Source organism: Rhinatrema bivittatum, chromosome 8 (genome assembly GCF_901001135.1).
Source record: "Rhinatrema bivittatum chromosome 8, aRhiBiv1.1, whole genome shotgun sequence".
Taxonomy (NCBI): Eukaryota; Metazoa; Chordata; class Amphibia; order Gymnophiona; family Rhinatrematidae; genus Rhinatrema; species Rhinatrema bivittatum.
In genome coordinates, this window is record NC_042622.1 from 134,890,911 (window position 1) to 134,910,259 (window position 19,349).

Sequence of the window (19,349 nt, forward strand, 5' to 3'; positions counted from 1 at the left end):
AAAAATATACAAACATTTGCTTTCAGTTGTACATTGCACAAAGCTGTTCTTTTTTGTTTTTTTTTAAGAAGATTATATAAAAATTGAATGCATAAATGAGATTTTATATCTAACTAGATCCCGTCTGGCCCTATGTAGTAGTATCTTTGGATTATCATCTTATGTTGGACCAAAGTATCAAAAAATGCAAAGATTCAAAGAATGCAGCTTCCTCCAAACATAGATTTTTTTTTTCCTTGTTCATTTACTTTTTGTTTCCTGGCGCTGCTATTCTCTGTTATCGTTCTCATGTTTATTTTTTCTTTGTATACCGAGATTGCAGTCGTCCTGTTTTTGGGAGGAGGAGAAATGTGTCCACCATTCACTATGGCCGTTCTGGGGTTCTTTCTTTTGAGTGGTACAGCAGTTCCCTAACATAGTACCTGCTTCACAAAAGGGTTTTTCCCTATAGACACAAAATGGGATAAAAGCCTTAATGAATCTGGCCCACAGTTAGGCTTATTACAATGAAAGCTTTAAGTGTTGATTTTTGAAAACATAACAAATCAATGCATAGATCATTCTAACTGGGTGAATCCAAATCCAAAATTGGTCAGTTATTCAAACATATCACTAGCTTATCTTTCAAGGTTATTTATATAGCAAGAGAATAAATCAGGAGGTTCTTCCTGAATAATTTTCCCTCTTGGGCAAGTAATGAGCGCACTACCTTCCAGGTTCCTGATTGCAAGAGGGCAAACATAGCTCTTTATACAGAACAGGACATAAATTGCCTCTGTGCTCCACCAGTGGTTTCATAGACCACAAGGCTGGTAATTTTCAAAAGCATTTCTACAGACAGAAACAGGACCATATGGCCTATCTAGTCTGCCCATGCACACCAATCAATTCAGCTTACAATTCCTATCGCTCCCTCAGAGATCACCTATGTTTATCCCTCGTTTTCTTGAAATCAGATACTGTTTGTCTCCACCACCTCCACACGGAGGCCATTCCATAAACCCATACCCTCTCTATAAAGAAAAAAGTCCTTAGATTACTCCTGAATCCACCTCCTTTCACCCTCATACCATGACCCCACTGAATTAATCCCTTGTTGTTCATATGTAGTCTCATCCTTGAATTGTCGTCTTACATTGGGCCAATAAAAGTAACAAAAGATGCCAAGAATCCAGCTTCTTCCTGCAGAAATGTTTTTTTCCCATTCCCATCTGATATGTGGATAAACTTGCATCCGTATGTCATGTTTGCAGGGATTTTTACCCAAACTGAGCAGAGTCATTCCCGGAGGTGGTATTGGGGATGGGTTTGAACTTGCGTGCATAATTTTGGATTTTAAAAAGTATGCATGTAAATTTTCATGGAAAACGTGCAGATGTTATAGCAGGGTGTAATTTGTGCAAATAGTTTGGTGGCATAATTTTCAAAATGGACTTGCGCATGTGAGTTCACTTTGAAAACTGGTGTTACTCAGTGGTGCTCAACCCAGGCCTCAGGCACACCTAGCCAGTCAGGTTTTCAGAATGTCTCCAATAAATATGCATTAGATAGCTTTGCATGCAGTGAAGGCAGTGTATACAAAGCTATCTCATGCATATTCAGTGGGGGATTCCTGAAAACCTTACTGGCTGGGTGTGTCCTGAAGACTGGGTTGAGAACTCTTGATGTATCTTAAATGCATATCTGCCAGCTTAGTTATGCGCAATGTTACAAAATTACCCCCTCAATGTTAATACCTGGCATCAGGAATTATAGCTAAAATTAACGTGTGTGGGATGTTTTCCTCTATGCACGCCACAGAGGAACTGAAAATGTTACACATTTGAAAGTGCATCAATAAGGAATACATTTAGAGGGTAGTTTTTCAGTAGCCCTTGTAGGGTTGATGTCTGCACATAAATCTGCTTTGAAAAGTCATGGGCATGCATGCACAAAGTTACACCGCTTGAGATCAAGTGCATGTGGATTTATATGCTTATTTTCCAAAATCAAAAGTGTGCATAAATCCTTTCCCCATCCCCAACTTCACCCCCCCCCCCCAGAACACCTGATTACCATGCACGTAAAAGTTCACACAAAATCGTTTGATGTGCACTTTTACACACATAGATCCTGAAATGATTTTCAAAAGGGAATTTGCATGCATGTAAATCCTTTTGACAATTTCCCCTCAGAAATGAGTTGGAAATTATCCAATTAAAATTAACCATCTAACTTTGGTCAGGATATTGAGCAGGACTTAACCATCTAAGTTTCCCACTGAATATATTTGGCTAAAGCTACCTGAAAAAAGTTATCTGGATGATTGTGACTGATCGGGCTTTTGAATATTGAAAAAAAACCTAGCATGCCAAGTGACCCCTCACTGGTCAATCCTCTATGTTACAAAAACAGTGTTGGCCAAATCCACACCTTTTCAACCCTTCCTGGGCTAAATAAGTGAAATAGAGCTGACAGCTCGCAGAATATTAGTGTGTATTTATTTTCTCTGGGTGAAAAGACCCTTCACTGAGAGCTGCCAATCATTGGGGGTGGGGTTGCCTGATTTGAATAAATGAATACTATTGTGTCCAGAGCTGTCAACTCTATTGCATTTAGTATTCAGCCCAGGGGACCACTTCTATTATTTATTTACAAAAATTTGATATCCTGCCTTTTCCCCAAAGTTGGTGTCAAGACAGATTACAATAAATGTAAATGAACGGAGGCATTAGAACAGCTAACAACTGAATCAGAGTTTGTAATTAACATAGCATTGGGATCCAGCATAGGAAAATCCATTTGTGAGTAGTTTCAAGACCCAGGTGTACCCTATTGAGTATAACAGTGGTCAGGAGTTCAGGAAATTAGGCTGATGGGGGCTCTTAATGGAAGCCCTGGCTGAAAAGCCGTGCCTTAGCTTTTTTTTTTCCTGAACTTAAGGCAGCCTGGCTCCAAGCACAGGGTTAGTGGTGCTTTGTTTCAAATTTTTGGTGCATAACAGCGGAAAGTGCAGTCTCATGAAGCGGCAATCAGTAGAGGAGAGGAAAGAAAAGCCATTTCAGTGGAGCAGAGTTCCCATGAGGGTGTGTAAGAGAAGAGGAGTTATTCAGGGCCCTGTTTATTCAGGGAGTGGTGGGTGGAAGAGTGGAGGGATTTGACCAACACCATTTTTTAATGTTTGAGATCGGAGAGTGGGAGGGGGATGGGATCTGGTTTAGTATGCTAGGGTTTGTTTTTTTGTTGTTGTCTGGCTAATTTTATGGCTACAGTTTTTCTGGCCATGGTTTTTCTGCATGGTTAGTAGTGAATATTAGTACTAACCTGAAACATTTTGACCATGCCTCCGGAATATCCCCCAGCACCGCCTCTTTGTATCCAACTAATTTTTAAATGCTTTCTTCTTGTCCAGCTAACTGCAAATGTTTGCCGGACAAATGCTTTTCATATAGACCTCTTTGGTAATATGAATCTGTTGCTGTGGAGTTTTGAGTGAGTTTAACCTCATCAAGCAGACAGAGGATAATTGTGGATATTCTGGCTATTTGAACATTTTGAAGTAGATTTTGTATTCCTGAAAAACTCTTAGCATCAAGCTTTTATTTCATGACAACTGAATTAACTTTCCATCCTCTCCCTCTGCAATCTGCCTTTCTGCATACTTAGTTGTTGGCAAAAGCACAAGGGCAGGAGAAGTTTCTGACAGACTACTGTGCAGCAGCCACCTTTGTCTATCTGATAATCATCCAGGGCTACAAGTTTGACCAGAACACTTTTGCCGATATCGCCTTCCAGAAAAAGGTAAATGGGAAAAGGAGTTTATTATTAATGTAGAGAGACCCCCCTTTCCCCAAAAATTATCTTCTTATGGGACTCAGTGCACAAGACACTTGGGTGGGGGAGACCCTGCTATTATCATGTTGATATGTCTGGGAAAAATGTTTAATAGGATTTTGCTCTAATACTAAATGATCATTGGATGGCATATTTTTAGAGGTTGTGATCATTGTATTTTATGTGATGATGGGGAAATGGTGTGGTATGTTCCCTTAAATATTTGGGGTTTTCTAATTGGTGGGCCGATACAGTAAAAATCGCGGGAGAGCAGGCGAGCGCCCACTCTCCCAGCACGCACACAGGACACACTCTCCTGTGCGTGCGATACAGTAAATTAATTTATTTAAATTAGGGTCTGCGGCAAAAAGAGGGGCTAGGGACAATAGCATATCCCTAGCGCCTCTTTTTGGACAGGAGCGGCAGCTGTCGGCGGGATTGAGCGTCCAGTTTTCGAGCCGCAGGCCCATTTTAAACTTTATTTTTTTATTTTTTACTATTTTTAACTTTTGGTGCCACAGACTTAATATCGCCATGATATTAAGTCAGAGGGCGCACAGAAAAGCAGTTTTTACTGCTTTTCTGTGCAATTCCCCGGCACCGGCAGAAATTAACGCCTACCTTTGGGTAGGCGCTAATTTCTTAAAGTAAAACGTGTGGCTTGGCTGCACATTTTACTTAGTGAATCGCGTGGGAATACCTAATAGCGCCGGCAACATGCATTTGCATGTTGCCGGCGCTATTAGGTTCGGGGGGGGTTGGACATGCGTTTTCGACCATGCTATTACCCCTTACTGAATAAGGGGTAAAGCTAGTGCGTCAAACGCGTGTCCAATTGCGGGTTAACAGTGCGCTCCACCGGAGCGCACAGTACTGTATCGGCCTGTGGGTGATTAGTTGAAGTTTATTATTTCTGGGGAGGATTTTCATTCTTTGGTCCAGGCATTCATACTAACCGCAATCGATTACTGCAACTCTGCTGTATACTGGACTACCTGAGTGTAGGATTACTGCTTTTTCATCTGCTGCAAAATGCAGCTGCTAGGTTGGTTTCAGGCTGCTCCCAATGGAAACACGTAATCCTGTTGCTTAAATCATAGCATTGGTTTCCTGTTAGGTATAGAATTTTGTTCAAAATGTTGTGTATGGTGTTCAGTCACCAATATGGGTTGCCCAGAATACCTTGCCGGTTTACTTTCTCCTTTTGCTCCCTGCTGTGATCTTTCTGCTTTCGGTGCCACCTGTAAAAATGGCTGGCTCACAATGCACTCAGTGTTGGGCTTTTTCCATCTCCAGCCCTCTGTGCTGGAATACTTTGCCTGAGAGGCTTCGTCTGCAACTGACACTGTCAGATTTAGGTGCTGCTTGTAAGGGATGACCGGGTATGTTTTTCATCTGCTATAGGCAGAATATAAAAATGAATAAATAAATAAATAGGCTGTCCCGCAGAACCACCACAGGCTGACCTCGGCAACAAACTGCCTCTGCCTTCACCAGCAAGTCTGGCTGTGGTGAAAAGGAGGAGGAGAGGGAAGGGAGAAATCTTCCCCTGGAAACCTAACGAAGCTCCAGGCTGACAGGAGCGATTCCTACCACCGCTTCCCTCTGGACGCTTTTGCAGCCGCTACTAGCTGAACAAAACTGTTCATACGACTGACAACTTGTACAGCAGCCTCAGAAGGGTAAGATCTTGCTTTACCCTTCCTTTAAGCCATGATGAAGGAAATAGGGAAACTTGCCAATAGTTTCTAACTTCAGAAGAGCTCCTGTGGAACTCTGGTGACAGCCAAAGTTCCCTCTAATTTCTGACAGGTTATGTGTGCAAAAACTTTTTGTAAGCTGAGTTCAAATTTGTGCACTGAACCAATTGTACTTGAGCAAGATTAGTGCAAATAATGTTGGATTTCAAAAGTTTTATTTAACTGTTTTAATGAAAAACAAGTTCAACTCTCTTAACTGCATGGAAATGTTTTGAGCACATAGTCTGTTTAAAAATTAATATTCTTTCAGATCTGACACTGCATCCCATTTTGTCATACAGCGAATAATTTTCAGTGAGAAATGATTTCCTTAAGGTAGCTATAGATTCCTACACCTCAGTTATATGCAGAACATGGACAGATCCTCACCAAATAATACAGAATAAAGAGAGCATAAAGTATAAATAGAAATGTGCAGGCAAAAGATGAACTGGAAACTGCCATAAACTAAACTCTGTATATAGTGCAGCAATGGAAAACAAACATTACCATTCCACATGAAACAAAATCGAGGAATCTATAATCATCAATAATAGTAAAACTATATTAATTAAAAGAACAAATATTTCAAAACAACAAATGAATAGAATATCCAATAATTAAAAATTCATAAACATTTCCCAGACTCCAATGAAATATTTTAAAACAGCATATACATCAATTAACACCCTGACCTTGGTCACACTTACAGAACATGGACAGATCCTTACCAAAGACAGAATAATGGAGCAATAAACAATAATATCAAGAAATAGAAAACATCAATCATATTAGTAAATCCATACTAATAAAAATGTTTATAAATTTCCCACAACACCAATGTAATATTTCAAAATAACACACATCAAAAGATTATCAAATAAGTTATTTGCATAAATGTAACATACTATCGTAGCATTTCAAAAGCAATTTCAAAAGCACATAAAGTGCACTTAAATAAATCCTATGGACAATTCAATGGCAACATTATTTGCACTAATCTTGCTCAAGTACAATTGGTTCAGTGCACAAATTTGAACTCAGCTTACAAAAAGTTGGTCCAAAAGAAAGTTTTTGCACACATAATCTGCCAGAAATTAGAGGGAACTTTGGCTGTCACCAGAGTTCCACAGGAGCTCTTCTGAAGTTAGAAACTATTGGCAAGTTTCCCTATTTCCTTCATCATGGCTTAAAGGAAGGGTAAAGCAAGATCTTACCCTTCTGAGGCTGCTGTACAAGTTGTCGGTCGTATGAACAGTTTTGTTCAGCGAGTAGCAGCTGCAAAAGCGTCCAGAGGGAAGCGGTGGTAGGAATCGCTCCTGTCAGCCTGGAGCTTCATTAGGTTTCCAGGGGAAGATTTGCAATTTTCAAAAGCCCACTCACATGGGTAAAGTGCATTGACACCTGTAAAACCCATTTTAAGCGCATAAATGCATTTGAAAATCAAGGTCTAAAGTTTTAAAAATCTCCTGTCTCCATACCTGAGATTTTTTTATTTTGAGCCACCCTGTGGCCTGACATTGTCATGGATTATGGAGGATGCACAAATATCTTTCTCTCACAACATACACACATGTTCTCTCCCTTACACACACACACACACACACGCACACGCTCGTTCTCTCCCTTACACACACACACACACACACACGCACACGCACGTTCTCTCCCTTACACACACACACGCGCGCACGCTCGTTCTCTCCCTTACACACACACACACATGCGCGTGCGCTCGTTCTCTCCCTTACACATACAGGCTCGCTTTCTTCCCTCACATAGACACTGACAGGGCCACCCCCTCTTCTGGGCCTTTTCTTCTAGGCCTTGCTGTCTTCTTTTGCTCTCCTCGGCTGCAGTGGGGTGGGCTCCGTGGTGTCCTGGAAGCCTTTAGTAATGGTATTCAGGTGCCACGGGATGGGCTCCATAGTGGCCTGACCGATATCAGTCATGGTCTTTGGCCACCATGGGATGGGCACTGTGGTAGCTTGCTGGCCCTCAGTTGTGGTCTTCGGCTGCTGTGAGATGAGTTCAGCAGCGACCTGCTGGGCCTCAGTTGCGTTTTCAGCCACCATGGTTGTTTGCTTGGTGATCAGGCGAACCACGTGGGAGGTCTGTGCAGGTAGGCAGCGCAGTGGACCAGTGGCAGCAGGGGAGAAGATAGCTTGTGCGCACTCTGCTTTGCTGTTTGCGCAGGGTTCAGGAGTTTTGTGCACGCACACACGGCTTAGAGGGAACAGTGGTGACAGCCATCTCAATTCCTCCTTTACACATTTTTTTTTCAAGACAGTTTGTTACACACAGTTCCATCATATATTCCAAAAATTAATTCTACATTTTGTATTGATCAAGAAATTGTGTTGACAGCCTTGTGTCCCAATCATACTTCATCCCAAGAGAAGGAACTTCACTCTTTAGACAGTACAAGAGCTTTACAGTTTTAGTTAGAAATTAACACAAACTTTTGGGCAATCTGAAATATTTTTTCTTCATGGAACAAGCAAAAAAAGAAAAGCTATCATCCTCAATGCCATCAATTTCTTGTTGGCTTAGATATTACAATAAATACAGAGCAATAATACAATATTTTGTATTTTTGTAAACTGCTTTGGGGAAACGTTTCAATTGAGGAAAGTGATATATAACATATGTATTTCAGAAGCATATCAAAGATCAAATAAACTTATTCCTTCATTTAAGTCTTATTCTACATGACTGGTAGTTACCTGATATACAGAAAAGGCCTAAGTGTCTGTGGAATAAAATGCAAAGCTGTGGCCCTGACTTCCACGCATGCCTTAACAGAACGCTAAACAGTATGTGAGTGGTCATCAGCGGATACCAAGCTTGGAAGAGCTTCAAACTACATTCATACCAATCCCTTACATACATACTTATAGAATAATGTCGTCTCCATCCTGGTCAGCTCTTGGGAACGGGGGCTCACAGAGAGGGTCAAGGACCATGCAATGCCCCATGACCTCTTGGGGTTCCTGAGCAGGGGGGGTGGAGGAGTCAGTCTTTTCATGGCTTATAGCAGAGCTTTCCAAACTTTTCATGTTGGTGACACACTTTTTAGACAAACATAATTTCGGGACACAGTAATTCAGTCTACTAGCAAACCAGAGGTTAAAGGTTAAACGAACGAAATGTATTTTGACAATTTACGTATGTTTCCTTAAATATATACATAATAAAATGTTTCAAGACAAAACCTATCTTGTGAAAACCTTTCATTTATATTAAAAATATATAATATTCCAAGTTTAATATTATTGTTATAATTTATGCATAACAATAATAAAACAAAGTTATTGTGTTATTCAATTTACCTCTTTAATGAGAGATATATGAGCTTGATGGGATGAACACAGCTTTTGAATATTTGGTGTTAATAAAGTCCAAAGGGTCTTCTGCGTAATTTTAAAAAGCTGGCCAGTTTCATACTATAAAATTGATAGCCTCATTCAACTAATTCTATGTGGCTATGAGAGTGAAGTCTGGAATTTTATAGGAAGGGACAGACTGTCAATATAAATCCTGCACCTCAAGTTCTGTAACTCTGTGCATCCACTGAAATTCCCCCAAACAATGGAGCTTGAATGTTTCCCTTACAGCTCATCATACTAAAAGATATTTTCAAATGCTGGTGTCACCTCACAGTAAGCACAGCACAAACACCTTCCACTGCCAGGCACATTGTGAACTAAAATAAAACCTCGCAAAAAAAGACACTCAAAATCTATACTGCAATCCCATTGTAACATAACAGTAATAACACCAAGGACTCAAACAACAAATAACCCTACCTGTGAAAAAGCAAGGGTAAATATTACACTGGGTCCTAGAATACGAATACACCACCTACTGAGGAAACAAAACAAACCCGATTGCTATAGATCCCTATGCCAGCAGAATCTCTCATAATGGTCACACACACAGAGCAGAGACAGACCCTCACCAAATACAGAATACAAAATAAAGGAGCACAAATTAGACAAAAACTGAAATGGAAACTCCAAGAAGCCAGACTCTGTGTATTAACAATGGAAAAACAGAACCATCATTCCCCATAAAACAAAATCAAGAAACATAAAGCATCAGTTATAATAGTAAAACCATACTAATAAAAGAATATTTTAAAACTACTGAAATAGAATTTCTATTAATTAAAATCATATACATTTTTTACAATTTCCCAAACACCAATAAAATATTTCAAAACAGCACATATATCAAATAACACCCAATAATTAAAACTAATAAGGATTTTAAAAAGCTCCTGCTGTCCATACATGGGAGCTCTTGATTTCCAGTCACCCTGCTATTGTCAAGGATTAGGAGGTTATCCTCTCTCACACACTCACATGTCTATTCTCTCTCACACATACACTGTCACATACATACACATTCATGCTCTTATACCCACCATAACCTCTCGCTCTCACAGACACTGACACACACTCACCCCCCCCCCCCCAACACACACAAACTCTTACTCCCCTGGATTTTCTCATACACACTCATGCTCTCACTCTCTCTGGCTCCCTCCCATACACATAAACACACACACCCAGGCAAGTTCCCAATCATTCTCACACAAACACACACACCCAGGCAAGTTCCCAATCATTCTCACACAAACACACACACCCAGGCAAGTTCCCAATCATTCTCACACAAACACACACACCCAGGCAAGTTCCCAGTCATTCTCACACAAGCACTCACACCCAGGCAAGCTTCCAGTCATTCTCACACACTGAAACTGACCCCCAGGCAGGCTCCCAGTCATTTTCACACCACTCCCTCACCATCCCCCAGGCATGCTCCCATTCATTCTCACACACAGGCAGGCACCCATTCTTTCTTTTGCCAGCAACCTCTGAGCCTCTCTCATTCCTCTGCTGCCACTGTCACTGCTGCCGCATGGCTATTGGGGAAGTGCTGATTGCTGCTATTGGCACTGAAGTCCATTCTGCTGCCTCCTCTGTGCAGGCCCCATGGGTTTCCACTTCCTCCATGTTGATCTCATACATTGTGAGATCCGCATAGAGAAAGTGCTACTCTTGCACATTACCAAAGATTACTGTGCCAATCACTAAAAAGTAATTTATTTCTTTTTTTTTTTACCTTTGCTGTCTGAACTTAGTTTTCTAATCGGTTGGTCACAGGCTTTTTTGTTCCACCTCCCCTTTCTTATTATTTTGCCAATTCCTTTCATATTGTCTTTTTTCTATTTCTTTTCTCTCCATCTATCTTCTTCCCTCAAACATTCAGTCAGGTTCTCATTCTCACATGCTTTCTCTCTCTCTCTCTCTCACACACACAGACTCTCACATGCTCTCTCTCATACAATCATTCATACAGTCTCTCTCTTGCACATGCTGTCTGACTCTCACACACCCTGGCTCTCTCTCACTCCCACATGCTGTCTTGCTCAAGCACAGGCTCTCACTGTCACATGCTCTCTCACATACAATCATTCATACACAGTCTCTCTCTTGCACATGCTGTCTGACTCACACACACACCCAGGCTCTCTGTTGTGTTCGTGGACCCTTGGGCTGGTTGGAACAGAAGATGTAGTGCTATGGAGGACCACAGCGAATGTCCCAACCAGGAGGCGGTTCGGAAGCTCGGAGTTGGCTAACGCTCTGGTCTACAGAGAAGTCCTCTGCAATCAAGGACTAGACCTCCTCTGGACGGATGGACGGTGTTGGACCGAAGAAGAATCTTCGCCCTGGAGACTGGCACTCCCCTGGGAGGAGCCCTTAGGAGTCCAGCCCCTGAGACTTAGGCGATTCACCCTGGAAGCCGAAGTCCCCCCAGGAGGGGCCCTTAGGGACACGGCCGCTGGGACTTAGGCGACTTCCTGATGTTGTGGGTGGTCCAGATGCAGGCGCCTCCTGCAGGTCGTGGTTCCAGACGGCTGGCGCCTCCAGCAGGTCGTAGGAAATCCAGGAGTCTGAGTCCAAGGGTGATCCACAGCCAGTCCAGGGGTCGGTATCCAGAGAGCGGTCCGCAGCCAGTCCAAAGTCGGAGCCAGAGAGCGATCCAAAGCCGGTCCAGGAGTCAGAGCCAGAGAGCGATCCGAAGCCAGTCCAGGAGTCAAGTCCAGAAGAATCCACAGCAAGGGAAGCAGGCAGAAGCGGGACGAAGACAACCAGGAACGCAGCAATCGCAGGACAAGTCCAGGAACCTTGTTGCAAGGCCCAGATGAGAGCTCGATGCAGGGTACTTGTACCCTGAGGCGTCTGATGTCATCCTCAGTGCAGCTGAGGATTTTCCCGTGCTGGCCCCTTTAAATGGGGCTCCTCCCTGCGCGCGTGCGTCAGGGGGCGGGGCCAGCCGCGTCAGGATGTCGGCGTCTCTCCCAAGGAGGGAGAGACGTGCTGGAAGGCCTGCAGGCCCGGGGGTTGCCGCGACTGACTCGAGGAAGACCTGAAACGGCCCGGGCTGCCCCCGAGGTAGGTGGAGGACCCGGGGCACGGCCCGGGACCGCAACACTCTCTCTCACTCCCACATGCTGTCTTGCTCAAGCACAGGCTCTCACTATCACATGCTGTCTCTCTCACACACATAGAGGTTCTCACATGCTGTCTCTGCAAACATTCAGGTCCTCACTCCCGCACCCAATCTCTCAACTCACCTCATACACGCACACAATCTCTCAACTCATCTCATACACACATTCTACGGGCCCTCAGCCTCTCTCTTACCTCTGGGCCTCCTCTTCATGGGTCGCTGCAGGACGGGCTCTGCAGCATCCCTCATCTTTTCGGACCGATCCGCGGTGGGGCCCCTGCTACCGGGCCTCCTCTTCTCGCACGCTGTAACAAAGCTGCTCCTCTTCTGCACGTGGCTGATGCTCCTCCCACTTTCTGCCTGTGCGGCTCCGGCAACATTTTCCTTCCGGGGCCGCGTGGGCAGGAAGGAGGAGGAGCATCTGCACGTTTCGACATGACTTTGTTCTTCGGGCCGTGGTGAAGTGAGCTCCACCACGGTCCTACCGATCTTCCTGCTGTGCGTATCCGGCACACAGCACAGCGATTCTTTACTGCTCAAGCCGCCAGTGGGATGAGGTCCACCGGCGGCCGCATTGGCTCCCACTTGCCGGTGTGTCACGTGCCCCGGGCTTGCGCAGCACACTGCAGGCGACACACTAAAGTGTCGCGACACACACTTTGGAAAGCTCTGGCTTATAGGGTTTTCTTCACTCTCTGGGGCTCTTCTGCACACCAGTCCTGTCACCACCAGGGCAGGTTTGGGAACTATAGGTCTAGTGAGACCTCTGGGTCACACTGCCAGCAAGCAGACCTGTTGAGACCACTACTGCCACAAAAGTGAAGGGCAGATTTTGGTATTCCCTTACAGTAACATAGTAAATGATGGCAGATAAAGACCAAAATGGTTCATCCAATGCTTTTTAGGGTTGTAACTGCCACTCCAGGGATTCCTGGAAGCACAAAGCCATCCTACCATTGCTATTATGGGATGAACTGCTGCTCTGTGCAGATTACCCAGTGCTTCATTACCATTGCCTATGTTTATCCTACAGTTTTTGAGTTCTGTTGTCTTTGTCACTACCACCACCCCTTCCAGAAGGGCATGCCAGGCATCCAGGGCCTTCTCCATGAAAAGAATACTTCCTGATATTGTTTGAGTGTTCTCCTAGGAACTTCACATCATAACTCCTAATTTTACAATTGCATTTCCATTCTTTTCTTTCTTTCTTTCTTTCTTTCTTTTTTTTTAAGTCCCTTGGTGAAGGCTGAATGAAATGAAATAGAAATTCTGTCTTATTGGCTATTTTATTGTGATAACTTTATTTTCATTGAGTTCTTTTATTCAGACCAGGCTGCTAGTGAAGTGCTTCCAGCTGGACAGGAAGTCCTGATTAGCCTAATGGCACTGGCCTGAGTCAACAGAGAAAAGTCTCTAGCCCTGTTCTTACTATGATCTGTACATGACTTGCTATAGTCTGTGTTAAGAGTTAATGGAATAGTAATAGATGGTCAAAGTTCCTTTTTTTTCCCCCCCCCCACTTATAAAAATACTTGGAGTAAAATACCGTTTGAGGGTAGACACCATTATTTTTTCTTTGTTTATTATAAGAGATGCTGATACATCTGTATAGCAATACTTTATCCTACAGTAAATCCTCACTGAGATACTGACCTGAGACCCTCACTGCTGGGTGAATTTTCCCTTTTTTTTTTTTTAAATTCAGTTTGGAATAAAGATATAGAGCTGATTTTTATTAGCAGTCCTCTTCCATTTTGTCCAACAGGGAAAACCTGTGATACAAACAGGCCCATATTTTTAAACACACTTTCTTTACAGAACGCTATCATTCTGTGGATTTGGTTGGCTGTTTCTGGAGCTAACAGAAGCTTGTAAGAACAGAAATTCCTGCAAGTGTAGTCCAGTCAGAAGTCTCTTCAATGCACAATTCCTGTGCCAATTGGCAGGGCTTAGTAATTCTGACCATAGATTCCGAACCCAAGTGGTTTTTTTTTTTTTAGTTTTGCATCTGGATTTACTACTGCCTTGGTTCTGGATGCATCTGAACTGGGTCAATTCAGATATTCTGGGCTAGTTCTGTTTCATCCATTGTTTGACTACATTGGTGGTTGCCATGTTGGAGTGTTCCTTTGAAATGTGAATAAGGTAGCGTACTGCAAATATTTTATAGCATTATTTATCCTTGCACCATTACCCAGGCTTTTTGTTTTTGGTTACTAGCTCTGTGGGTCAGCGAGCAAGCTGGGCTATCTTTCTGTGCCTTGGTTTAATACTGCTTTATCTTGGTAACTCTAATGGGTGTTAGGCCTCCTGTTCTGAAGATATAATGTAGTGTCCTTGAGCTTGTAAACCTACTGTGCTGGTCATCCATTAATAAGTGAATTTCTTGGTAATATCCAATAAGCAACCTCTGGATTTGGACCTTTTTATCGTATCAAAAAGCATTGAACTGCAACATGCTGTTTGAAAGACAAAGCAGAAAAATAGTCCTAAAGCATGGGACAGTAACCCAGAATGCAGAAATGTTGGCAGCTCTGATTTGTGTAGTACCTCATTGTAAAGCATGTTTGCATCCTGTGTGGAGAAAGTGTTGCAAAATTACAAATTAGTGCCATTGTTTATTAATGCCAAAGCATTTCTTCATTCTCTTCTTTCAGGCCGGAGACACCTCGATTGGCTGGGCACTTGGTTACATGTTGAACCTCACCAACATGATACCTGCTGAGGAACCAGGCTTGCGCAAGGGAACAGAGTATGGCTCCTGGGTCGTTCTCGTCCTCCTCTTTGTGACAGTCATCCTGGTTGCCCTGGTGCTGCTGTTCTTTCTGTTTCGCAATGGCAAAGAGCATGGCCCCATCTAAGAACAGAGAGGAAGTGAAGGAGATCCAACATCCTCTCCGAAGACAAGGATGCATGGATAAATTCAGTCATGCTTGCTCAGATGGAAGACATGTACACTTTATTTCCATGCTTGAAATCCATGCTTCTCCCCACTGCCCAATTTTGCACCACTGAAGAGAAGCAAATTTAAAAAAAAATGTCTTCCATGATTCAAATATGGGGAAAGTGACCACTAATTATAGGATGTTAGAAGGGTTATTTGGGAGTGCTGGTTAAAATTATTATTATATTTTTTATTTTATTTGAGAGTTAGACTGATCACATTTTAAACAGATCAGGCATCAGGGTGTGAAATTGCAAATTAGAGAGTTTTCATGCCCTTTATTAGTATTGTCCACAGCTTTGCCTTATTGTCGAAGGGGAAGGGCAAAAAGTGTTTTCCCATTGTAAATATATCGTAAGAACACGTTACTGACCATTGCTATTGATTTGTTTTATTGTATGGTTTTTATTTTGTGTTCAGTGGCATTTTTTTTTTTTTTTAGCATGAAGTATCTTGTAGTATTTCCCTGGTTATCTGGAAAATAACCATCTCTGAACTGAATGAGAGAAAGGGGAAGTGTGTGAGTGGCTTATTCTGGACTACAAGAAAGGACTGACATTAGAGGTAACCAGTAATAAATCAACAGCAGAGGGCCCCTTGCATTTCCTAGGAAACAAATACCTATGGAAGGTAGTCTTGATGCCTCAGATGCTGTCTTCTTAAAAACAGTTTTAAGGCAAGCACTGTGATGTATGGGGAAGATCTGAGGTATACAAGAGCGAAGCCTATTCATTGAGCTGGAAAATAAATAACATGTGCCTTGAAGGTAAGTTCCTTTCATCCTACATCACCAAGGACTTTGTTGCTGCTGCACAGAAGATGATAACCTATCTGATCCGTTAGAAAGGGTATGTAGTTTGGAACCTAATGTTACTGAAATCTATGAAGGAAGATGGTGAAGAAATTTATTTAAATAAGCATGAGCCACCTTGGGCTAAGGATAGAGAAAAGGGGGACAAGCTGAGCTGGCACAGGGAAGGTCAAATCATTATTTTCTCCTAAATTCTATTTTGCTTATGATCTTTATGTATTGGACTGTGTGTTTTGACTCCCTGGGAGGAATTTAGAGGGTGAGGGAGGTGTTGTGGTTGCCCTGTATTCTAGGTGTATCTTTGATTGTGACCCTTCGCATATTGCTTTCTATTTTCCTATGCTTTCCTTGCATCGTTGTCTTCACAAACTGAGCCGAGAGCCTGAGTAATTCACCATGAAGTAACTTGGCACTGGACAGATTCACTGTGAAATTACTAAACTCCATCAATGCTAAGGTGACCTGCAATTTTCCTATCCCTATCATCGATGCCCAGTTTAATTCTCTCTTCAGATAACCATAGACTTTCTCGCCTACAATTCTAAGAAGTCATAAGTAGGTCTGGATTTATATTTCTCACACTCCTAGATACTGGACCTTCCATATCTTACCCCCTCACCAGCAAGAGAGGGGGGCAGAGGATAGCACAGATTTGTGATAGCAAAGAATGGAGTCCCCCCAAATTTACTCACTGTGCCAATGGGAAATCTAGCCACGGCCATAAGATGACTGCGACTTCTCTAAGCTGGAAGATAGCAGATTCACGCCTCCATGAACCTGGTTCTATTGTCAGAAACAGCTCTTAGATGAGAACAGATGAAAAGAGCACATAGATATAGATGGGGTTGGTATAAGGCATCCAACTCCAGTGACAAATCTAGAAATCTTGGATTTGAGCATTGTTGAAAGGGAGGTTGAGCCCTAAAGCATTTGCTTTACACCTCTGTTGGCTGATCATGTGGCCATGGAGAATAAATAATATCTCTGTTAATGCCAGTGATGGAAGATCATCAAATGAGTTTTGAAACCATTTCCTTGCTGGTTTTATAAAATGATACTAGGACTGGTGTGTGCAGATGAGATGGCATGACTATGTATTAAAATTCCAATTATGCCAAGATTGAGTGAGATCTTTCTGCGCCCTCCCCCCCCCCCCCCATGATCATTTATATAACATAGCTAGAGTAAGAGATTTGTCCTTCAAAACTGACCATTTCATAAGCACAGTAAGCCATTCCTGAAGTGTGACTAGCATTATTTTCTATCACATGCACGTGTCTTTCAGCACCACGTTATATACTTAAAACTGACTTTCAGTGCAATGAGGGAAAGTTAAACAAGTTTACTGCATTTTTTTTCTTTTATCACTATTAAGGATACCTTTTATATAGTGAGAGCACAATTTTCAAAGCTATATGGATGAATGCAGACCTATCCATGTAAAAATCTGTATTGAAACCTGTATCTCCTTCAGTGTAGGTAAAAGCACGCACTCTGTGGAATAGCACGTAGAGGTGGACGATTAAAAGAAAGCACATATACTTTTACCTGTGGGGGGAAAAAGGGGCAATGTTAGATTGGAGGAGGGAAAGGACAGGCCTGGATTTCAGTTTGAAATCCCCCACCAGTACTCTGTTTCATATTTTGCATCTGCTTTTCCTGCTCTTCATAGAGTCTCTTCTTTGCAAGTAATAGTGCAGGCCTGCAGATAAGTACTACCCCCAGGCAGCATGAAAATCTATGCCAAAGGGAAAAATATCTAATCCTGTAACTGTTCTTAAGTCCCCTGTGCACTGGTGGCCAGTACAAAATGCAAATTAGGTTTGCTTGCAGCACAAATTTCTCATGACTTGCAGTGGTAGATACTGGAGAAACCATTTGGAAAAAGAAGCACTGTTTCAGGCCAGCCGTCACCTCTGTGTCTAGCTAATTATCAGGAAGCTGCCTTGGCATCTCAGCCAGTTCGTCAGGTGAGCCTTGGCCGCTTCTTACAGGGACTGGCTGGCTTTACTACTATGGCTTGCACCACTTAGTTTTTCTTATGTGAAATATTTTAGGAAGTATGTCTGTAGTTATAAAAATAACATAACATCCTTGCCACTTCTGTTTCCTCTTCACTGTGCTAGTTTTCACCCCCCACTTTCATATGCTGACTCGCACTACTTTCTTCCTTTTTATGTGAATAATTTAAGAAATGAGAGGGGCAGAAGATTTGTAATTTTAATACCTTTTGTGCTAATAAAATATTCACTGCTGCTGTGTGGGCGATCTCCTTTATTCCACCATGTATAAAATTCTAGAGCTTGTCTTGGTTAATAACATATAATAACATAGGAATTGTTAATTATGTACCATTTGTCCCACTCATTTTACCTGCTTTCCCCTGTCTGCTACTCTACCTAAGAGTCCCCCCACCCTCCTCCACCTCTGATGGGCATTGTGCAGGCTTGAGGTAACAGAGGAAATGTAGCCAAGTTAGTGCCTGTATCTCATGCTAAGTATCTAGCCATTCCCCACCCAATTCTATCTGAGAATATAACAAAGCATTGCCATAATTGATCTGGGTGAAGCAAGCTTTTTCAACCACCTTTTTAAAATATTACTCATGTGCATAACACATGTTATACAGACACATACAATGGACAGTCCCTATTCCTGGAAGCTGACAAATGTAATCAAGACTGACAGACACAACCTTATAAATAAGCAAGCAAGGCCATCACTGAGAAGAAATAAAGTAGGTGGTTATAGATGGGATTAAACTGAGGATATTGGTTATCATAAAATATGATGGGGTCTGTAAATATATACATTAATTCTTGATCTAATTTGCAGCAGGCAGGGGTCTGTCACCATACCCATCATCACTGCTGTTGCTAAGTTCTACCCCCAATGTCAAGAATGATCAGAAGTGTGATCATAAGTTCAAGAACCTGTTTTTGCACAGAGGTGACAAAGTCCCAAGCCAGGCAGACGAAGTCCAGACAAAACTCCAGCTAGAAAAAGATCCAGGAGGCTGTCCAGACAGGAATACTTGTTGAGCACAGTCTCAGCAAAGAATCTACAAAATCAACTAATGCGGGCCTTATGACTACACCACCATGTTAGACCGCTTCAGGAATATTTATATGCTCCTCAACCACAGAGACCGACGCACACCTGAATTCCACAAGCACAGAATGCTGTGCCTCGGACACTGATAACTTCTTTGTATTTTTTTAGCCCAGTGAAGTCATTCAACTTGAACTTAGAGGTTGGTTTTTGTTATGTGGTCCTCTGTTAACAATTTAGATCAAGGATCACTGCATACATCATGGAAAGTTTTTAATTTCCTCTACACCTATAGGATACAAAAATAATGAAATCAAGCCTGTCAGATTTAAAAGAATAGGTAAATATTTTCCCCAGTTCTCCCATAACAGCTTTACTCTTCAAAACAGTCAAAACTTTGACAGCAACACTGAATGCAAAATCTCCTCATAAACATTTTTAAAACCAAAACATTAGGGAAAAA

At 42.3% G+C, this 19,349-nt stretch overlaps 1 protein-coding gene across 2 annotated transcripts in view; it reads left to right on the top strand.

Annotated features, from left to right (window-relative positions):
• ENTPD2 (ectonucleoside triphosphate diphosphohydrolase 2) overlaps window positions 1-18,096 on the top strand; it is a 178,146-nt gene extending 160,050 nt beyond the window's left edge. For both annotated transcript variants that reach the window (XM_029611200.1, XM_029611199.1), the window contains exons 8-9: window positions 3,646-3,780; window positions 14,738-18,096. In XM_029611200.1, coding sequence (XP_029467060.1) covers window positions 3,646-3,780; window positions 14,738-14,941 — 339 coding nt within the window. In that variant the 3' untranslated portion in view covers window positions 14,942-18,096. The remainder of the gene's footprint in view (window positions 1-3,645; window positions 3,781-14,737) is intronic.
• Window positions 18,097-19,349: the final 1,253 nt, after the last annotated feature.